Raw genomic sequence first — 23,498 nt, 5'->3', positions numbered from 1 at the left:
TCTAACTGGTGCAGGCTTTTGCCATTCTGGCCAGTGTAGTGGGCGAAAAAGCGCTGGAGAATTGTTCGGCCCTTTTTTGCTATTTGGACTTCATCGGCGAGGCGTACCATGTGTATGGGGGGAATGCATGGTTACAGTACGCCGAGCATTTCCGGCATTTCGTTGGGACCATAAGGACATCAGTTCTTGGATGAAACTTATGGCCGCTCTGCGTAGTAGTGGGGGGAAGTCCTTTTGTGAGGGAGCCGGTGGCTCAGGTTCCGAATCGGGTCGGTCGGCTACAGTTGGGAAGGGATGCTGTTGGCAGTTCAATGAGGGCCAATGCAAGTTTGGTAATCATTGCCAGTTCAAGCACGAGTGCTCCGGGGCGCATCCAAATATGGCGCGGTGTTAGGATCGGGTCCCGCAGGTTTCCGTTCCAGCGCACAGCGCCACCTGCGGGTCAATCCAACAAGCGCCCTCGGCCTCCTGCAGTGAGGTGTCTGGAGTTTAAGTCCAGCTTTTGGCCTACTGAGCATGCTCAGACCTCTTGGAGCCGCTCAAAGACTAAGTGCCATTCTTCCCCTACTGAGCATGCTCAGACCTTTTGGAGCCACTCAGAAGCTTAAGTCCCTTTTCGCCCATACTGAGCATGATCAGTGAGGTCATGACTACTGCCCCTATTGGGCGGGGACTTGCCTTTATATAGTGTGAGCCGACGCCTGCCCGGCGCTCACACTTCAACTGAAATACTTTGAGACAGGAGGTCAGGGGTAGGTTCCAGTGAAAGGCAGGAGCAACTCTAAGGATCTAGTTAGGATTCCTTGGCTCAGCCAGTGGGAATCAGTAAGCCTGTTTAACTGTCTACTTGCAATATAGCTCCTAGCTGTTTAAAGGAGTCCTTGTATTACTGACCAGGAGTGGAGTTAACCCCTGGCAGTCTTTATTGTGTAACAGAGTGAAGCAAATTCTAGGGTCTGTTTTCCTCTGCTGTAATTAGCAGGTGTTTCTTGCAAGGCTTCATTTGGTTCCTCTCAACTGCTATACACAGACACGCTTTGCCAGTGAAGTTAACTGGTGAGAGTCTGTTGCTGCTGTTCACATTACCATCACCTCACTACCAGTGCAGTTTAACTGGTAGTTCGCACTCTGGCACACGGCTGCCCACAGAGGCTTGTGGACCTCACTGCAGTGTCTTGCAGTTTAGCAGTTCTGTCTTGTTTAAACATTATTATTTTCACATATATAGACAGAACCGTAACACGCTGTTTGAGGGGTTTTGGTGGGGTTCAGGATTCCATGTTCTAATTTGGGAGTTGGGGGGGAACCATGAAATTTGGTGTCGGCGCTTGTGCATCACCAGTTGGTCCGGGGAAAATTGGGGAGGGAGGTGGAACTTGGTCGGATGGCGAGGCCGTTTACTCGACCACCCTTGGAGAATCTGCGGGTGTCCCCCTTGGGGGTGGTACCTAAAAAAGAGCCTAACAAGTTCCGCTTCATTCACCATCTCTCTCGTCTGCACGGGGATTCAGTGAATGATGACATCGACTCGGGGTTGTGTGCTGTGTCTTATGCGTCCTTTGATGCAGCTTTGGCTTGGGTGCGGTGTTACGGTGCCAGGGCGTTGCTGGCCAAGCGACATTGAGTTGGCCTTCCGTCTTTTGCCATTGCATCTGGAGAGCTTCCATCTACTGGGGTGCAAGTGGCAGGAACAGTATTTTGTTGATTTGTGTCTTCCTATGGGGTGCTTGATCTCCTGCGCTTATTTTGAGGAGTTCAGCACCTTTTCGGAATGGGTGGTGCAGCAGCGGGCTCAGGTTGGCTCGGTGCTGCACTACTTGGATGACTTCCTGTTCATTGGCCCCCCCAGGTACGTGGTTGTGTCCTTTGTTGTTGCAGATCATGAAAGGTATTTGACAATGGTTCAGCATTCTGTTGGCACCCGAAAAGACGGAGGGGCCTGCCACGGAGGTTAAATTCTTGGGGATTGTAATTGACACTGTGAGGATGGAATGTCGGCTCCCAGAGAATAACTTGGTGGAGTTACGGGCGCTGGTTGTAAGGGTGGCGCGCCAGAGGAAGTTGCGTCTGAGGGAGCTGCAGTCTTTGCTGGGTCATCTTAACTTTGCCTGTAGAATTATACCTATGGGGCGGGTCTTTTGTCAGCGCCTGGCTGCGGCCACGCGGCTGCGGCGCTGGTTTCTAATGTTGATCTTGAATTGTACACGGACACTTCTGGGGCCTTCGGTTTTGGGGCATACTTTCAGGGCCAGTGGTGCTCTGGGGGGTGGCCTGTTGCTTGGCGTCAGGAGCGGTTGGTTAGGAATATGGCTCTGCTGGAGCTCTTCCCGATTGTGGTGGCGACTGTGATTTGTGGCAAGTGCTTGCGCGACAGTTGTGTGCGCTTTCTCTGTGATAATCTGGGGGTAATGCAGACGATTAATTTGCAGACGGTAATCTCGCCGCCGGTAGTGAGGTTGTTGCGCAGGCTGGTTTTACGGGGGTTGGAGTTAAATGCGCATTTTGTGACGGTTCACTTGCCAGGTTCTAAGAATGTGACTGCTGACTCCATTTCTCGTGGCCATGACTATACACTACCAACGTGTACTACAACCGCTCCCACTAGGATTGTCCTTGGAGTGCATAGGACTGTAGCTCCACCCCTATCTATATTGGGTACATACAGCAGTCACACTAGCAGTGACATCTATATCTAACGTTCATATTTGCTATCACTTTGCTTAAATAGCATGTCCCCACTAGACAGATTCCAGTACTGAGTCTGAGGAAGGCTCCAGGTGAGCCGAAAACATTCACATGTACACCATCTGTTGTGATAACCTATATGTTCTGGAATAAACCTTAATTGCATTTGAACAATAGTGGGATCCTTCTTATATATTCATTTCTCATTTCCAGTGCGACAGATTTTGGGAGGTGGCACTGGAGGCGGACTTGGAGGGCGTTCTCTGCCCGGAGGAGATCTGGCTGCTAGTATGAGGACGGCTATGTCTTTGGTGAGGCGGTCTTTGGGTGACTCCACTTGGCGGAGTTATTGTAGTGTTTGGGCCAAATGGGAACGTTTGGTCGAGGCTCTGCATTGTGGGGTGCCCCCGGGGGACTGGGAGGTGTCTGTGTTGTATTTTGTGGGTTTGTGATTTAGTACGGGGGTTTCGCCTGCTGGCTTGTCTAGGAAGTTGGCTGCATTGGCCTTTTGGTTTAAATTTAAGGGCTATGTGGACTTTACCAAGTCCTTCCTGGTTCGCCAAGCGGTCAGGGGTTTCCGGAGGGGGTCTGGGTCTCGGGACTCTCGGCGGCCGCTGTCTTTTAGTATTCTGGTTTGGCTGTTTGGGGTTCTTGAGAGGGTGTGCTTTGGGGATTACGAGGCGGTCTTGTTCCGGCTCACTTTTTCCTTGGCTTTTTTCGGGTGTCTGAGTTGATGTCTCCGACTCGGGGGCGCCCAGGGGGGTTGTGTTTGGTTGACTGTGTGGTGTCTGATGAGGATCTTGTTTGCTGGGTGCGGAGGTCTAAGACCGATCAGTTGGGTAGGGGCTTGGTCGTGCGTTTGCGCATCGGTGGCTTGTTTTGGGTCATTTATGGCGAGGCGCCCTCCTGGGGGCATGGCTTTATTGCATGGGGACCTGTCCTGTTTGTGCACTGGGGAGGATTGCGTGCTGATGTCCAGCCCTCGGGAAGGCAGTTGGGTTTTGATCGATCCTTGGTCCAGGTCAAATGGTTGGGGGTCCGGGGTCTGTTATGGACACTTCTCTTATCTGTTGTTCAATACTATGCAGACATGGATAGTCCTCCGGATGTGCTCGTGATCCATGCGGGGGGGGGGGGGGGGATGACCTTGGGTTGAGGGCTTCCAGGGAGGTTATGCGGGACATAAAGTTAGATCTCCTGCACCTGTTGTTTTCTTTCCCGTGTCTTCTTTTGGTCTGGTCGGACATAGTTGCAAGGCTTCGGTGGAGACATGCCCGGTCGGTAGCGGGTATTGATCGGGCTAGAACGAAGGGTAATTGGTTGTGGGTTGTTTTGTGGAACGCAGTGGTGGCCTGGTGGTGCGGCATTGGGAGTTGGAAAAGCCCTCCCCAGATTTGTTCCGGTCGGACGGTGTCCACTTGAATGCAGTTGGGCAGGATATTTGGCTGCTGGGTATCCAGGATGGAATTGAGCATGCTGTGCGGGTGTAGGGAGACGAGCGCGTGTAAGGTGGTCACACGCGCTCGTCGTGGCGTGCACAGGAGGGGTCTTTAGAGGCACAATGGGGGTGGACGACTTAGGGGTCAACTCCACCAACTTGGGAGTTCGCATACTGGTAAGGGAACCAGACTGGATAACGGTTCTGTGGTCAGACTATCCAAGATCTTTATTACTCTCCGATGCCCCTGGGCTAGGTGGATCACGGCCGGGGGTAATAGTCGGAGGTTGTGACGGTGTCTTGGGGTTCGTGCCTTCAGAGGCCCCTCCTTCTGGAGGGGATGTGTTCACATTTGAGGTTGTTGAATCGGGAGGGGGAGTTCTTTATTGGGTATGAAAATGTTATGTAATTTTATGTAAATGTATGCAAAGTTATGCTAATAAGGTGATGGTGTCATTTATGCTAATTTCTGGTCATTGTGTTTTTGGTCATCTGAAGGTGTAATTAATAAATGCCGCTGTGGCTTACTTCCAACCTCTGGTTTCATGTCCCTATGGAGCACAGACATCTCATCTAAGTGGGAACAGTAGTTCAGTAAGGGTTGAGTTCACCAGGGTCCGTTTATGTTCGGCCTCGAGGGAGTGGATCCGCGCTAAGCAGGAGGAAATCCACGCCGAGCGCTCCTTCTTGAGCTGCGAACTGTGTTTAATAAATACGCCACTGAGGACGCACTTGAGGGCTTCCCAACGCGTAGGGAGGGGTGTCTGGTCATGCACATGAGTGACTTTGAATTCCCAAATTGCATCCGCAATAGCAGAGCGGCATGTTGCGTTCTTTGAGGAGGTTTTCGTTAAGACGCCAATTAAACGAATGGGAGGCGAAACCATGGATCACAAGCGAGTGATAAACCAGTGAGTGGTCAGACCAGAGCACCGAGCCAATCCAAGCTGAAGGGGACCAGGAAAGGGCATGATGACTGACAAAGAAAAAATCTAAGCGGCCATAGGAGCCATGCGCAGGGGAATGCTAAGTAAAGTCCTGGCCCTGTGGGTTGAGGATTCTCCACACGTCAACCAGGCGATGGGAATACAGGAATGATTTAAGCCTGCGCAACTGATCTGGGGCACAAGGGGCGCGTGGAGGTGAAGCTTCAACAAATGGGTTGAGGACAAAGTTAAAGTCGCCCCCAGGAGAACCACCCCTTCACTATAGTTGGCCAACCTGCTCAGAATGGACCTACAATGTTGGCCAAATGTTGGCAATTCTGTCGGATAATACTCGTTTTCTTCCAGAAAATGATTGAAATTGCAAATTCTTTGGTATTATTATCTTCATTTAATTTGTCTTCAATGGAAAACCACAAAAAGAATTGTCAAAAAGCCACATTGGATATAATTCCACAGCAAACATAAAAAATGGGAGTGGACAAAAGTATTGGCACTGTTTGAAAAATCATGTGATGCTTCTCTAATTTATGTAATTAACAGCACCTGTTACTTACCTGAGGCACCTAACAGGTGGTGGAAATAACTATATCACACTTGCAGCCAGTTGAAATGGATTAAAGTTGACTCAACCTCTGTCCTGTGTCCTTGTGTGACCACATTGAGCATGGAGAAAAGAAAGAAGACCAAAGAACTGTCTGAGGACTTGAGAAGCAAAATTGTGAGGAAGCATGAGCAATCTCAAGGCTACAAGTCCATCTCCAAAGACCTGAATGTTCCTATGTATAACGCGCGCAGTGTCATCAAGAAGTGTAGAGCCCATGGCACTGTGGCTAACCTCCCTAGATGTGGACGGAAAAGAAAAATTGACAAGAGATTTCAACGCAAGATTGTGCAGTTGGTGGATAAAGGACCTTGATTAACATCCAAACAAGTTCAAGCTGCCCTGCAGTCCGAGGGTACAACAGTGTCACCCCGTACTATCCATCGGCGTCTGAATGAAAAGGGACTGTATGGTAGGATACCCAAGAAGACCCCACTTCTTACCCAGAGACATAAAAAAGCCAGGCTGGAGTTTGCCAAAACTTACCTGAGAAAGCCAAAAACGTTTTGGAAGAATGTTCTCTGGTCAGATGAGACAAAAGTAGAGCTTTTTGGGAAAAGGCATCAACATAGAGTTTACAGGAAATAAAAGAGGCCTTCAAAGAAAAGAACACAGTCCCTACAGTCAAACATGGTGGAAGTTCCCTGATGTTTTGGGGTTGCTTTGCTGCCTCTGGCACTGGGCTGCTTGACCGTGCGCATGGCATTATGAAGTCTGAAGACTACCAACAAATTTTGCAGCATAATGTAGGGCCCAGTGTGAGAAAGCTGGCTCTCCCTCAGAGATCATGGGTCTTCCAGCAGGACAATGACCCAGAACACACTTCAAAAAGCACTAGAAAATGGTTTGAGAGAAAGCACTGGAGACTTCTAAAGTGGCCAGCAATGAGTCCAGACCTGAATCCCATAGAACACCTGTGGAGAGATCTCAAAATGGCAGTTTGGAGAAGGCACCCTTCAAATCTCAGGGATCTGGAGCAGTTTGCCAAAGAAGAATGGTCTAAAATTCCAGCAGAGCATTGTAAGAAACTCATTGATGGTTACTGGAAGCGGTTGTTCGCAGTTATTTTGTCTAAAGGTTGTGCTACCAAGTATTAGGCTGAGGGTGCCAATACTTTTGTCAGGCCCATTTTTGGAGTTTTGTGTAAAATGATCAATGATTTGACTTTGACCAGGTTAAGAAAGAGCAATAGGATAAGCAAAGAACACAGTAAGGCAAAATATAAAAGAACAAAGAGGGGGGAATCACCACAACTAGGCGACACCCAGGGGCAATGACTGCAGCCAAGGCAGGCATGACCGCCTCAACAACGGATACCCCTGACTCCCGGGGCGAGACCCCCACTACAAAGGAAATGATAAAGCTCCGGACAGTCCTTGGTCAGGGCGGTGGAGTGGTCCAAGCAGTTGTGGCACCATCAGCGACAGAAGTACGGGAGCAACTATGCCTACGAGTTTTGCGTTGGGCCCTCGGAGGAGGAGGCTCAGCAGAAACACTTGGGAGCAAAGGCCAGTTGGAGATGTCGACCAGAGGCAGACCAAGGGCTAATATGTAGGCAGGAATCTCATTGGGGCGAAGGAGAGCCAGGAGCCAGCAGACCTGCAGCCCGAAGGGAAAACCCCAAGAGTAAGGGATACGGTGGTGGATAAAAACGTCCAGCAGGGGCTTGAGAGCGCGTCGCTTGTCCAGGATGAGGCAAGAGAGGTCAGGAAGGAGGGCCAGGGGATGGTCCTTGTATAGAATTTGCTCAGTATCTCTATCTTTCCACATAATGGCCTCCTTTAGCTGATAGCGGTGGACCCGGCAAATAATGTCCCTTGGAGCAGAAGGGCCAGGAGTGGGCAGCCCCCAAGACTTATGGGCACGGTCAAGTTAAACACCGTGAGGCAAAGTCTCATCAAGGTGTTTCGGATCGACAGACTCGGGGAGCCCCCATATGCGAATGTTGTTGCGCCTGTTGCGATTTTCCAAGTCATCTATAGTGTCAGTCAGGCGCTGGAGCTGATGAGAGTGAGACTGCAAGACAAAGTCCTGGAAGGAAGGGGCCACACGGTGGCTCAGTGGTTAGCATTTCAGCGCTGGAGCCCTGGTGTTCAAATCCCGCCAAGGGCAAATAAAAAAACCATCTGCAAGGAGTTTGTATGTTCTCCCCGTGTTTGCATGGATTTCCATCCCATATTCCAAAGACATACTGATAGGGAAAAAAAATGTACATTGTGAGCTCTATGTGGGGCTCACAATCTACAGAAAAAAAAAGAAGAAAAAAAAAAAAAAAAAAAGTCCTGGAAGGAGAGCTGGGCAGCAGCAACTGCAGAGGAGGCCTCAACGGTGGTCACATGGCGCTCTAGATGCCGGACAGAGGAAGAGACTGCGGACAGTTTAGCCTTATAGGATTGTTCCAGTCTCAGCACATACGCCTCCATATCGGCCTTGGTAGGAATCTCACTGAGGGTGGCACTAAGGCCGCAGAGTTCACCCAGGGTATCTCCAAGGAAAGTATAAATGTTATAGCTTTCAGTTAAAAACAATGAAAGAGAAGAAAAAATAATGGGCTCGCGGCATTGTGGGATATTAAGCGTCACATGCTTAAGAAAAGACACTCCCACACTATGTGTGTGTGTTGTGTCACATGATCGGAATATGTTCCCATTGCCATCGAGCACACATTCAAATGGTTCTAAATGAATTTATATTGTCATATAAGGAATGTACTTTTTTTTTTTTCTTTTTTTTTTTTCACTTTAGTATTATTTTTTCTTTCATTGTTTTTAACTGAAAGCTATAACATTTATACTTACCTTGGTCACACCTGTTGATCGTATCCATTGATTACCATCTCTATATAATAGATACGTAGCTTTCAGTTGTTCAGGCTATGACTAAAGAAGCAAGTCTCTTCTGAAACGCGTCAGCCAGTGTTAACAATGTTGTCCGTTAAGATCATGTTGAAGACGCATTGATGGTTTTTTATCAACTGCACGCATATTAAAAGTTAAGTTTTATCCTTTATGAAGAATCAGAGTGCTGGATTTTTACAATTTTGTTTTGGATCTTCAAATTTCTGAGCCGAAGAAATCATTATCCGGGCAGCTCTGTCTTCTGCGCTAAAGTGAATTTTTCTTTTATCTTTATACAAAAAGAGTGAGGTGGCACTACTTAATGCAGATTTGAAGTAGCAAAATAGGATAGGGGAAATATACTATTGAGTAATCCTATGGTGGTGCTTTCAGTAAAAAACATAGTCCATATTGAATATAAAGAAGAAGAAAAAAACTGGGCACTCACCATCAAGAGGATACAGTAAAGCCTTTAGCCGTTTCATGCTGTTTTAGCACTTTTTGCATGTTTATTATTCCCTGTTCAGACATACTGTTGCCTGGTACTGGCACGCGGCCGCCCATCTGGGCCTGTGGACCTCACTGCAGTGTCCTGCAGTTTGGCGGTTCCGTAGTTGCAAAAACCATTATTTTTATATATACACACAGAACCGTAACACCTATACACATAGAAAAGTGGATACTGGAAAAAACATGCGGACCCCATAGACTAGAGGCCCCCGTAGACGCAGTGGCCCCCACACTGTATTATGTGCTACACAGTGGTCCACACACAGTATTATGCCAACGCGCCCTATGTGACGGCTGGCGTCATCACAGTTACTGGCAGGAAGAGCCCCAGAGCAAATGCTCAGCCCAGGACAGGTAGGTATAAGTATTGTTTTTTTTATTTTTATACACCTCCCCTGGGATGGAATTTAATGAAAAGAGGCCGTGTGGTTTCAGTTCGGCTTCCGCATGAAACATATGGAGAAAAAATTCCTTCTTGCAGGGGGAATCATTAGTGGGCATTAGAACAATGGGGGTGTAATTTATTTAACGAGCCATTATGAATATAAGGGGGAGGTTATTTTTATAAGGGTCCATTAGGGGGCATCATTTATGTAAGGGGTCATTAAGGGTGCAGAATTTGTCAGGGGGAAATCAGGGCATAATATAATGGAGCAATTAATTTAATTAAGATAGCACTTGGGCTTTGTTAAAGCTAAGGCCCCACACAGCAGGTCACAGCCTAAAAGTGCTGCAGGAAAAAAAAAACGCAATGGTAACGAATTGTGGTTTCTCCCACGACATTTATTACAGGAGGTTCACAAAGTTTTGCTCTGTGGGCCTTCTGCTTCCATTATACCTATAAGGAAACTGCCAATGTTTCCCTAGTTATAATTGACATACTGTGCGTTATAAAACCGCTAATCACCTTTTGAACTAATGGTATGTTGGAATAGCCTTTAAACAGACTAATCTACAACTTCCTTTCTCTTCTTCTCCCTGCCGTTTTTGTAAAAATCTGTTTATTGCAATATGCAAATTATGCTCACAGGTATATTCTCCCTGTACTGTCCCACGTCATAACCTCTCGCTGCCCCTTACTTAATTCTGTTCACGCCCCTCTTCATGTTCTCCTGATTTCCTGCTTTGCGTCTGTTGCATAAGCGTGTAACAGACCACCACAAAATGGTGGCGGAGAATGTGCACTCAGCATATAGCGCAACGTTGGATGCCTACTCAAGGCAGAAGATCAGGAGAACATGAAGAGGGGTGTGAACACAATTAACTAAGGGGTGGCAAGAGGTTATAACACAGGAGTGCTCGGAGCACAGGGGGAATGTATTATGTGGCCCCCACACTGTATTATGTGCAACACAGTGGTCCACACACAGTATTATGCCAACACCCCCTATGTGACAGCTGGCGTCATCACAGTTACCGGCAGGAAGAACCCCAGAGCAAATTCTCAGCCCAGGACAGGTAGGTATAAGTATTGTTTTTTTTTCATTTTTATACACCTCCCCTGGCCTGGAATTTAATGAAAAGAGGCCTGGTCTCCCTCTGCTGTCCCACTATCTGCAACACCACTGGTAACACTCTGCTATCCGCTGTCTTAGCTTTGCTATACACTGCTTGGTTTGCCATGCAGATATCTCCACACTCAACTCATTCCACATTTGGTTAAAGATTCCAATTTGACCTGAAGCCAATTCAACACAACATCACAACCTACGGAAGAAAAAAAAGCCATGGAATGAGGTTGTCTAGGAATGATGGAAATGGTGGCATAGCGGGGAATAATATCACATAATATGGTAATAAAATGATTAATACTCTCGCTACAGCGCCGCTCTGGTGGTCGTGTCCTCTTTATTATCTGTCCTGCAGTGCTGACTATGTACATGTAACCCCTATAGCCACAGGTCAGATTCATCCTCAGCAGATCTAGTCACTGACTAATCTGAGGTCAGGAGAAAATCCTCACAATACAAAGTCACTAATACTGCGCTGTCTGTTTTATGTTCTAGTCTGGGGAGTAATGAATTGTCTGAAGAGGAGCAGGAAGAAATAAGAAAACTGAAAAGACAAAAACCAGATCTGAAGATATGTTACTAAATAAACCAGAAGCCGGATGTCTATATGTGCTGAGCAGACAACAGGACATTATGGTGAATACTTCTTCACAGCTCCAATATTAGGAGCCTCTCCTGGTGCATTATGGGTAATATCACTCATCTACACATTACACACAGTGTAAGCACCGCCCACATGTCACATTGTTTTATTGTAAGTTCTTTTCCATAATGTGACACATGATGGGTATACTGGTGATCTGACTGGGGTCATAGTTTGGTGATGGATATCCTGACATCATGAGCACAGACCTAGGTCCCAGTGCTGTCTATAGGGGATAAAACTTCCATATTACACAACCTCTGAACTGTATATCTGTAGGATACATTCAGATCCTGTATATTACATAGATGAGGACACTGATGTCCCTACAGCAGATGGCCATGCAGACTACAGTATGGCCGCCCCTACATCCTCCTGCCCCATCTGTGTAATAAGTTCCATGTGTTTTATCCTGTAAAATCCTCCCATAGACCAAGACACAAACTGTGTGACAGCCAGGAGATCATCTCTGTGATGTTCTTGTCATAAACCCAAAGACGGACTTGTTTTTGATCCATCTAACACCAGTACAGTTCATTGTAGACTTGTTTGAGGTCTTCCTCCTATCCCATGTTATTACATATAAGCCATAAGAGGTTACACAGCTTCCCACTCATGTAGTATAATAGTGCCGTGTGTGTGTATGGAATAAACCGCTTTTACCATTGTCATTGTGTCTGTGTCCTGTGACTTATTTCAGAGGCCGAGAGTCTCCTCTGTAAATCTACATAGAGAAATAAATCTACATATAACATATAGTATCATACATGTAGAAACTCTTTATACAAGACCTTTAATGTCCTATAAGATGGAGGTGTTATATACTGTTACACAGCTGACCCTGCGCTGAATTCCGGAGACTTTCAGCTTTGTCACTATCTGCCAGGGCTCCAGAGATATCATTGCTGTTAGTCTCAGCTAACTATACGACGGCGCTGTCAGAGGGGCCGGACGCCATTTTGTTAATAATTAGAGATGAGCGAGCGCCGTTCGATCGAATAGGTATTCGATCGAATATCAGGCCGTTCAAGGTATTCGATTCCAATCGAATACCACGCAGCAAACGCAGTAAAAATTTGTATCCCCTCCCACCTTCCCTGGTGCATTTTTTGCACCAATAACTGCGCAGGGGAGGTGGGACAGGAACTATGACAACGTAGGCATTGAAAAAAAATTGAAAAAACCCATTGACTGACCTCTGATTTATAAGAACATTGGCCGCCATCTTTGATTCATTTTCTGGTTTTGAGACATAGGGACAGATGTGCTGCTGAGGGCTAGGTGGGGGATTAGCTTCAGCTAGGCAAGGAAAAACTCAAGAAGAACAACAGTTCTTTTCAGAGCTATATACTGCAGGGAGAGGAGTCGAGCTTTCCACGGGATGTCCACCCAAATCAGGGATACGGTGCAATTCAGTCCAGCTATATACGCTCAACCCAGCTTTGCAGGCGGTGTCCCCCCCCAAAAAAAAAAAAAGAGATACAGAGCAATTCAGTCCAGATATATACGCTGAACCCAGCTTTGCAGGCGGTGTCTCCCCAAAACAGGGATACATTACATAGCAATTCAGTCCAGCTATATACGCTCAACCCAGCTTTGCAGGCAGTGTCCCCCCAAACACCTAACAGGGATACAGAGCAATTCAGTCCAGATATATATGCTGAACCCAGCTTTGCAGGTGGTGTCCCCCCAAAACAGGGACACAGAGCAATTCAGTCTGGGTATATACACTCAACCCAGCTTTGCACGCAGTGTCCCACCAAAACAGGGATACATTACAGAGCAATTCAGTCCAGCTATATACGCTCAACCCAGCTTTGTAGGCGGTGTCTCACCAAAACAGGGATACAGAGCAATTCAGTCTGGGTATATACACTCAACCCAGCTTTGCAGGCAGTGTCCCACCAAAACAGGGATACATTACAGAGCAATTCAGTCCAGATATATACGCTCAACCCAGCTTTGCAGGCGGTGTCCCCCCAATACAGGGATACATTACAGAGCAATTCAGTCCAGCTATATACGCTCAACCCAGCTTTACAAGCAGTGTCCCTCCAAACACATAACAGGGATACAGAGCAATTCAGTCCAGATATATACGTTGAACCCAGCTTTGCAGGCGGTGTCCCCCCCAAAACAGGGACACAGAGCAATTCAGTTCAGATATATACGCTCAACCCAGCTTTACAGGCAGTGTCCCTCTAAACACCTAACAGGGACACAGAGCAATTCAGAGTCCGATATTAGAGGACCATTACCGGTAGTAGTGGTTGCAGCCAATTCTCCACCTTTGCGGCCCTCTATATAAAAGTTCCCCCGAGGACTTGATGCCAAAATGTTATCAATTTCACAATCCAAATCAAGGTCAATGTCTGGGTCCTCAGTCCAATCCACTGCATCAATCCAACACAATGAGAGTGATGTGAGGGGCTAACTCTGCGGGTGCAAGGCTTTACTCACTCCAAGGGCCAAAAACACTGCTGGTGCAAGGCTGAACTAAGTTAAAGGGCCTAAAACTCTGCAGGTAAAAGGCTGAAGTCACCTGAAGGGCCTCAATCTCTGCTGGTAGCTCAGCTTAAGGGCCTGTAACTTAATTTGGAAGGGCTCATGTTAAGGGCCTTAAAAGTGAATTTTGGAAGGTCTTACCACATCACACACACACACACACACACACACACACACACACACACACACACACACACACACACACACACACACACACACACTGACAGTTCAGGGTGAGGGCTTTTGGATTTCCCATTGCCTATTCCATCTGTGGTTGTCATGGGCAATGTGATTTAAAGGGGTGCTTGTTAATGTTTATGTCCATCCATTTGGGGAGTAAAGAAGGTTTTCAGGTATTTTCCCACTTTCATAGAGGTTTTTTTGAGTGTGTAAAGTGTGTAGTTGAATATTGAGCGGCTGTTCGAAACGAATATCGAATATTTTACTGTTTGCTCATCTCTATTATTAATGGTGGTAACATGGAGAATGGCTGTAAACATGACAAATCCATAAGAGCAGTGAAATGTTACCTGACACGTCCATAATGCCAATGAGTTACTTCTGCAGCTCCAGCCTGAATCTTTCCACCATATTTGTCTTGGTGTCGGCTCAGTAACATCTGTCTGTCAGGATGGCTGTAATGGCGGCGTCTGCATCAGTATCATTGTGTGAGGTAAAGTCTGTGGGCTGAGGTGCAACCAATCACAGCGCAGCTTTCATGTCTCAGTAGCAGAATACATAATGAGAGCTGCGCTGTGATTGCTTACTATGTACTGTGCCTGATTGCTATGGGCAGATAAGACCTGTATTCTCTATGGCAATGTCTAACAATAAGGAGTTTTCTTCTATAATAATCCTGTAATGTGACAGAAATACGAGGTAAAATGACATATTTATGTACAAATCACATAATGGTGACATTATACAGTAATATCACAATGTATTGGGGATATTTTACCTCAGGTTTATCCTGACAAGTCTTTCCTGAGTCTTTCAGGCCATAAACCTAAGTATTTCCGGACATTTCCTTGGTGTTTCTACCTGAAGACTTAACCCCTGACTGTCTGGATCACTACAATGTCGTCTTCTGTGTTACTATGAAGGAAAATCAAAAAGATTTCATGGAAAAATTCTGAGTTTTTGTCCTAATACAGAGAACGTCGTCCATTCCTCAGTTTGGGGCAGTAACATGGCGTCTGTCTGATCTTATTACAATAAGGCCTCAGTCTTACACTAAATACAAGGACATGACTGAGATTTTACCTCACATTCTGATACTGACCCTGGAACCAATTCTGGGTCCTCAGCGAGGCCTTATGGGGGTGAATGTGAGAGGGCGAGCTCTACAGTCCTACACGTCACCCCGAAATCTGCCCCTCAGGATCAATGTGCGGCTCCATGACAAGATATTGTAGAGATGTAGAGAATCTCCTCATGTAAGACGCACATGACTGACCATGTGGAGCCGAGAGATGGAAGGGCCACACAGGTGAGGAGTGAGGGATCATGGGAAATGCAGGGTATGGGGGTCACATGACCAAGTGTTATGGCCGCCCATTATATGGTCTCAGATGGAAATCTTATAGGAGCTCTGGGGGTGAAGAAAGGTGGAAGGATCTAATGGTGAGGACCACAATACAATATTAGGCAGAGTATCTGTCATCTCTATGTGTCTAGGTACAATCCATGTCATCTCTGGCTGTATTCACACAGTGAGCGGTCACTCCAGCCTCCCCGGCCCTCGCACTGCTGAACTATAAGGGTAAGTCCACACAGGACAGAATTATTAGTGCAGGACATACAATAGACTACAGTAACAGGCGAGGGGATGACATCTTACTCTCTAACTTTCCAAGTCCCTGCAGTGCAGATTATAATACTTTGGGTGTCGTTCACACTTGTGGATTTTTACTGCAGATTTCTCTCCTCCCAGTGTAGTAGGGCTGAAATCTGCAGTGATCATAGCTAAATCCATCAGTTACCTCTGCAGATATTACTCCTGGGGACATACTGCTACTCTGTGGCCATCTCCTCTGCTCCTGACCACTCCACTAGCAAAGCTGAGCATCGGGTTGTCAGGACAGTATGGTGCTCACTAGTCACATCACCGGCTGTGGCTAGGTCGTGTCCTTCATCCTAAATACTGTATGAACTTACAGTCATGGCCAAAAGTTTTGAGAATGACACAAATCTTCTATTGTCACATGATCTGCTCCCTCTGGTTTTTCTGTGTGTTTGTCAGATGTTTTTATCACATACAGAAATAGAATTGCAATCATATTATGAGTAATAAAAGCTTATATTGGCAGTTAGAATGAGTTAATGCAGCGTTGCAATATTTGCAGTGTTGACCCTTCTTCTTCAGGACTCTGCAATTCTCCCTGGCATGCTCTCAATCAACTTCTGGACCAAATCCTGACTGATAGCAGTCCATTCTTGCACAATCAATGCTTGCATTTTGTCAGAATTTGTAGGTTTTTGTTTGTCCACCTCGTCTCTTGATGATTGACCACAAGTTCTCAATAGGATTAAGATCTGGGGAGTTTCCAGGCCATGGACCCAAAATCTCTATGTTTTGTTCCCTGAGCCATTTAGTTATCACCTTTGCTTTATGGCAAGGTGCTCCATCATGCTGGAAAAGGCATTGTTGATGGCCAAACTGCTGTTGGACGGTTGGGAGAAGTTGATCTTGAAGGACATTCTGGTACCATTCTTTATTCATGGCTGTGTTTTTAGGCAAGACTGTGAGAGAGCCGATTCCCTTTGGCTGATAAGCAACCCCACACATGAATGGTTTCAGGATGCTTTACAGTTGGCATGAGACAAGACTGGTGATAGCGCTCACCTCGTCTTCTCCGAATAAGCTGTTTTCCAGATGTCCCAAACAATCGAAAACGGGATTCATCAGAGAAAATGCCTTTACCCCAGTCCTCAGCAGTCCACTCCCTGTACCTTTTGAAGAATATCAGTCTGTCCCTGATGTTTTTTCTGGAGAGAAGTGGCTTCTTTGCTGCCCTCCTTGAGACTAGGCCTTGCTCCAAGAGTCTCTGCCTCACAGTGCGTGCAGATGCACTCACACCTGCCTGCTGCCATTCCTGAGAAAGCTCTGCACTGCTGGTAGCCCGATCCCGCAGCTGAATCACTTTTAACCGGTTAAGGACCAGGCCCAAAAGTATGTTAAAGACCAGGCCTCTTTTTTCAAAACTGACATGTGTCACTTTAAATGGCAATAACTTTGAGACGCTTTAACTTACACAAATGAATTTGAGATGGTTTTCTCGTAACACATTATACTTCATGTTAGTGGTAAACACTAATCAATATTTTTGCATTTATTTATAAAAAAACTAGGAAATTTGATGGAAATTTGAAAAAAATTGCAATTTTCAAAATGTGAAATTCTCTGCTTTTCAGGTGGATAGTCATACCATCCAAATACATGAATAAATATTATCTCCCATATCTCTGCTTTATATTGGCATCATCTTTTGATTGTATTTTAATTTATTTTGGACGTCACAAGGCTTACAAGTGTAACAGCAATTTTCCAGATTTACAAGAAAATTCTCCAAACCAATTTTTTAGGGACCACTTCAGTTCTGAAAGTAATTATAAAGGCCTGTATAATAGAAACCCCCATAAATTACCCCATTTTCAAAACTGCACCCCTCAAATTATTCAAAACAGCATTTGGGATGTTTGTTAACCCTTTAAGCATTTCATAAGAATAAAAATAATATGGCAGTGAAATTTAGACATTTCATTTTTTTTCACTAATACATTCATTTAGACCCAAAATTAACACATTCACAAAGGTTTGAAGGAGAAAATGCATCTGACAGTTTATTGTGCAATTTCTCCCGTGCACAGAAATACCCCACATGTGGGTGTAAACTGATTTTTGGGCACACGGCAGTGCATGGAAGGGAAGGAGCGACACTGGGTGTTTGAACAGCAGATTTTGCTGGAATAATTTTCAGCGCCATGCCTTATTTGCAGAGACCCTAGAGTACCAAAACAATGGAAACCCCCCAAAAGTGACCCCATTTTAGAATCCACACCCCTCACAGAATTCATCAAGGGGTATAGTCAGCATTTAGACCCTACAGTTGTTTCACAGATTTTACTAACATTGGGATGTGTAAATGAAAAATTACTAAAATGTCACTTTATCTCCAAAGTTTTCATTTTCACAAAGGGTTAAAGGAGTAAAAGCCCCCCACAGTTTGTTAAACAATTTCTCCTGAACACGGCAATACCCCATATGTGGCTATAATCTGCTGTATGGGAACATGGCGGGGCTCAGAATGGAAGGAGCGCTATTTGGCTTTTGGATGGCAGATTTTGCTGGAATAATTTTAGGTGCCATGTCGCATTAGCAGAGCCCCTAGAGTACCAATACAGTGGAAACCCCCTAAAAGTGACCCCATTTGGGAAACTATACCCACCACAGAACATATTAAAGGGTAGAGTGAGCATTTTGACCCTACAGCTGTTTCACAGATTTTATTAACATTGGGCCATGAAAATGAAAAATTACTTTTTTTTCAACAAACTGTCAATTTAGCCCCAAATTTTTAATTTTCACAAGAGGATAAAGGAGAAAAAGCTCCATAAAGTTCGTTACACAAATTCTGCTGAACACAGAAATGCCCCATATGTGTCATAATCTGCTGTATGGGAACATGGCGGGGCTCAGAATGGAAAGAGGGCTATTTGGCTTTTGGAGGGCAGATTTTGCTGGAATATTTTTCAGGTCCCATGTCGCATTTGCAGAGCCCCTAAAGTACCAATACAGTGGAAACCCCCTATAAGTGACCCCATTTTGGAAACTACACCCCTCATAGAATTTGTCTAGGGGTAGAGTGAGTATTTTGGCCTCACAGGTGTTTCACAGATTTTATTAACATTGGGACGTGAAAATGAAAAATTACTTTTTTTCCCAATAAATTGTCCATTTAGCGCCATAGTTTTAATTTTGCAAATAGTTTAAGAATTAAAAGCCCCCCACAGTTTGTTACACAATTTCTTCTGAACACGGCAATACCCCATATGTGGCCAAAATCTGCTGTATGGGTACATGCTGGGGCTCAGAATGGAAAGAGCGCTATTTGGATTTTGGAGGGCAGATGTTGCTGGAATAGTTTTCAGGTGCCATGTCGCATTTGCAGAGCCCCTAAAGTATCAATACAATGGAAACCCCTCAAAAGTGACCCCATTTTAGAAACTACACCTGTCAAGGAATGTATCAAGGGGTATTATCATTTTGAGCCTAAAATGCTTCCCAAAAATTAATTTACAAAATGAAAATTGAAATTTTTAAAAATATGCCATTTCGGTGCCCAATACGTTGCACCCACTTTGTGTTGTCAGAGACCTGCACTCCTAAAACTATTAAGTGGGCCATCCCGGGGGTCAAAAAATTTATATATGTGGGTGTAAACTGCTGCTTGGGCACACAGCAGGGCTCAGAAGGGAAGGACCACTGTGCGTTTTAGCTTTTGGGATACAGATTTAGAGGGACCCTCTGGGCGCCATGATGTTTTTGCAGAGCCCTGGAGGTTCCAGTAAACTGGAATTCACCAAGAAGTGACCCCATTTTGTAGGGGCAATTTTAGGGTCTCTGCAAATGTGACGTGGTGTCCAAAAACGAAGAATCTAAATCTGCACTCCAAAAGCACATATTGCTCCTTCACATCTGCACCCTGCTGGGTACCCAAATAGCAGTGTATGCCCACATGTATGACACTGGTGTACCCCGGATAACGTACTTAATGCCATATGTGGGTAGAATCGGCTGTTTGGGCACAACCGGGGACATAAGGGAAGGAGCGCTATTTTGGTTTTTGGAGCACAGTTTGGTTTTTTTTGCCACTTTTGCAAAGCCCCTGAATTGCCAATAAAGTGGAATCCGCAGACATGTCACCCTATTTTGGACACTACCCCACTGATGGGATTTATCAAGTGGTGTAGCGAGAATTTTTAACCCTTGAGTGTTGCATTTATTTAGTTTCCAGAAATGAAATCGCAACTGATAGAGAAGTTAAAAATGAAAATTTTACAGATTTGCCATTTCAGTGTGCAACATGTTGTGCCCGACTTATGTCAGCAGAGACACTCCAAAAACTGTTAAACGGGTATCCCAGGCACAACAGCTTTTAGAGCGTTCATCTCTGATACAAGTCGGGCACAATATATTAGGCACTGAAAGGACGTATTCCTGGAAAAATGGTCATTTTCACCTCTCACAATCCACTACAGTTATAGTTATATATATAAAGTTATAGCAACACTTGGGGGGTTAAAAATGCTGTCTGTACCCCTGGATAAATCCTTCAGGGGTGTAGTTTCCAAAATAAGGTAATTTATCAGGGGATTCCAAATTACTGGCGTTTCAGCTCTACAAAAGTGTCATGGCATCCAAAAACCAAACCGTCTGTGCTCCAAAAACCAAATGACCCTTCTTCCCTTCTGTGTCCGGCTGTGCCCTAGTATCAGTTTATACCCACATATGACATTATGTCCGTTATCCGGGGGTACACCAGTGTCATACATGTGTCATACATGTGTCATAAACTGCAGTTTGGACGTACAGCAGGGTGCAGAAGGGAAGGAGCGCTATGCGGCTTTTGGAGCACAGATTCAGATGTTTGGTATCTGGACGCCATGTCATGTTTGTAGAGCCTGTAAGGTACCAGAAAAGTGGATTCCATGGGGTACCAGGAGTGACCCCATTTTGAAAACTGCACCCCTCAAAGAATTTATCAGGGGGTGTAGTGAGTATTAGTATCCCGGACGTGACTGCACAGCGGATGGCGAAGGGGGAATGTATAAGCTGTGCGGAGAACATTGCAAACACCAAATTCCCTACTATGTCCCCGTAGCTCCTATGATTGGGGGAGTCACTCTGGGGGTCACTTTAGGGGTCACTTCTGGTGTCTGTTCCCTCATAAGCTGTAAATCTGGGGTGTCCCCTGATATCCGCTCACACAGCTTATATATTCCCTACATGACGCACCCAGTTGTGTTCTAATAATTTGGCGATTTTTGAGGGTTTTTGTCTTCACATTGGTAGATGCTATATTTTCTTTATGTTTCTGGTGACGCGGCCATATAAGGGCTTATTCTTTGCGGGATGAGATGCATTTCGTAATGACACCATTTTTGGGTGTCTACATCTTATTGAATACATTTTATTAACCCTTTTTTGCTGGATTTAAAAAAAAAAAAAAATCAATCCTGGCATTGAGTTTTACTTTTTTAATTTTGCGCCATGCAGCGTACAGTATAAGTAACATGTTCCCTTTATTCTGCGGGTCGGTATGGTTACGGCGATACCTCATTTATAGTATTTTTTTATGTGTTACTAGTTCTGCAGAGGAAAAACACATTTGGGGACATAAATCAATGTTTTTTGCATCGCATCTTCTAAGAGGCGTAACATTTTTATTTTTCAGTTGACAGAGTTGGTTGAAAGCTTATTTTTTGCGGGACAACCTGCGCTTTTTATTGGTACTGTTGTCGGATGCATATGACTTTTTGATCACTTTTTATAGTATATTTTGTAAGGTGAGATGGCGAAAAATCATTACTTCCGGCAAGTTTTTTCCGTTTTTTTTTTCCGGCGTTCGCCGTGTACATTAAATATTATTTCAGTTTTATTGTACAGATTGTTACGGACGCGACAATACCAAATATGCATTGTTTTTATTACTTTTTAGTTCTTTTTTTATATAATTCATTTTCTATTGAGAAAAAGGGATTTTTGGGCTTTATAACTTTATTAATTTTTTTCATACACTTCATTTTATTTTTTTTACATTTTTTTTTACTTTTTCATGTGTCCATTTAGGACACTTCAATCAGCAATACTTTGCTGATATAGAATGCCATGTGAGACACAGCCTGCAGGTGTCCCACATGGCATTCCGTAGCAGGATGTCAGGCTGTGTAGACGCACAGCCTGACATCAGAAGGTCCTGGCAGGATCACCAGGTATGTGGGGGCTTCGGGCAGTCTGGGGTCACTGGCCAGACCCCAGACTACCTTTTACTGCTATCGGCACCCTCCGATCTCGCCGCGGGGGGTGCCGATCTGATTTAATTGTCGGCGGATGCCTTTCGATCGCGCCGTGATGTTTCACGGCGCGATCGAAAGGGTTAAAACGTCCAGTCGGACTCAGTTCCGACTGGACGTTATTGAGGAAGGGGTTAGGTGTTAGTAACACCTAACCCCCGTCCTCCCCGCATCCATCCCCCCGCGAAATAGGTACCTAAAGACAGGACGTATTTTTACAATAGTCCGGTCTTTAGGTACCTGGACCGCAGGCCGTAATTTTACGTACGGCGGTCCTTAACCGGTTAAGAGACGGTCCTGGCGCTTGCTGATCTTTCTTGGGCGCCCTGGAGCCTTTTTGCCAACAATGGAATCTCTCTCCTTGAAGCTCTTGATGATGCGATAGATTGTTGACTGAGGTGCAATCTTTCTAGCTGCGATACTCTTCCCTGTTAGACCATTTTTGTGCAGTGCAATGATGACTGCAAGTGTTTCTTTAGAGATAACCATGGTTAACAGAAGAGAAACAATGATGCCAAGCACCAGCCTCCTTTTAAAGTGTCCAGTGGTGTCATTCTTACTTAATCATGACAGATTGATCTCCAGCCCTGTCCTCATCAACACCCACACCTGTGTTAATGGAGCAATCACTGAAACGATGGTAGCTGGTCCTTTTAAGGCAGGACTGCAATGATGTTGAAATATGTTTTGGGGGATAAAGTTCATTTTCTAGGCAAATATTGACTTTACAAGTAATTGCTGTTAAGCTGATCACTCTTTATAACATTCTGGAGTATATGCAAATTGCCATTAGAAAAACTGAAGCAGTAGACTTTGTAAAAATTAATATTTGTATCATTCTCAAAACTTTTGGCCATGACTGTATATTTTATATATGTATAGAGTGTCACTTATTTACTAGGGAAAGGTCTGTCCTTCTGCCCTAGCCACCCCTTGGACACTTTTACCCTGGAGGACGATCTATTTCGTTTTTTCTGACAAATTTGTTTGAAAGCACATTTTAGTGGTATCCTACCAGATAATTCCAGTAACCCAACGTTAGTCCCAATTTTCTCCATTTCTAATTTGGGTCTCAGAAACAAAAGCACATTCCTCCCACCTAAGACTAATCACCCAATTGAGACTTATGTCTCCCTTGTAGAAAGGGACATACAAGGCCTATTACGTGAAGTTTCTTCAGGCAAATTTAAATATCATTCGAACATTTCCCAGGAAGAACACAGGTCCCTGAGTGAACTTCAGACCAATAAGAACATTATCATAAAAATAGAAAAAACGAAAAACTGCTTGGCACTCACCTAGATGCGTAAAAAACGTTAAACTTTATTTGAAATGGTCCATTAAAATAAAGCAATGCGGGAGGAGGCACACTCTGAGCTGAGCGACATCCGTTTCGTGCGGGGTTGCACTTTTTCAAGCTCAATAACTCTTCAGAGTGTGCTACCTTCTATTTATGTCAAAAACACACATTAGTCAAATTGAGAAAAGCTGTTCATTAACTCTTTCACAAATTCAATTCATTCTTAGCCAAGAAGAAGAACACCTCCGAATAAAAACAATTCTATGTGTCAAGAAAAGATATGTAACATACTTCAAATTTATCACAAATATGATACTTTTCATTTAATAAAGTATTTTTTTTATTTTTATATGTTTAACTTATTTTAACTATTCAAAAAAGAGCTTAAGACCTTTGAACTTTATAATCTATACCAAAGAGGGCTTCTCTAACCAATCAGAATCAA

At 44.8% G+C, this 23,498-nt stretch overlaps 1 protein-coding gene across 3 annotated transcripts in view; it reads left to right on the top strand.

Moving 5' to 3' along the window:
• The window catches only part of LOC142214296 (NACHT, LRR and PYD domains-containing protein 12-like), a 398,233-nt gene that overhangs the window by 179,925 nt on the left and 194,810 nt on the right, over positions 1-23,498 (top strand). For 2 of the 3 annotated variants that reach the window (XM_075283204.1, XM_075283202.1), the window contains one exon: positions 11,025-11,822. The exons of the other annotated variant lie outside the window; for it this stretch is intronic. In XM_075283204.1, the coding sequence (XP_075139305.1) occupies positions 11,025-11,112 (88 nt within the window). In that variant the 3' untranslated portion in view covers positions 11,113-11,822. Of the gene's footprint in view, positions 1-11,024; positions 11,823-23,498 lie in introns of those variants that run through there. 3 annotated transcript variants of the gene reach the window in all.

The sequence above is a fragment of the Leptodactylus fuscus genome, chromosome 7 (assembly GCF_031893055.1).
Source record: "Leptodactylus fuscus isolate aLepFus1 chromosome 7, aLepFus1.hap2, whole genome shotgun sequence".
In the NCBI taxonomy this organism is placed as follows: Eukaryota; Metazoa; Chordata; class Amphibia; order Anura; family Leptodactylidae; genus Leptodactylus; species Leptodactylus fuscus.
The sequence above is the reverse complement of the archived record's forward strand: the minus strand, read 5'-3'. Positions and strand labels throughout refer to the sequence as shown.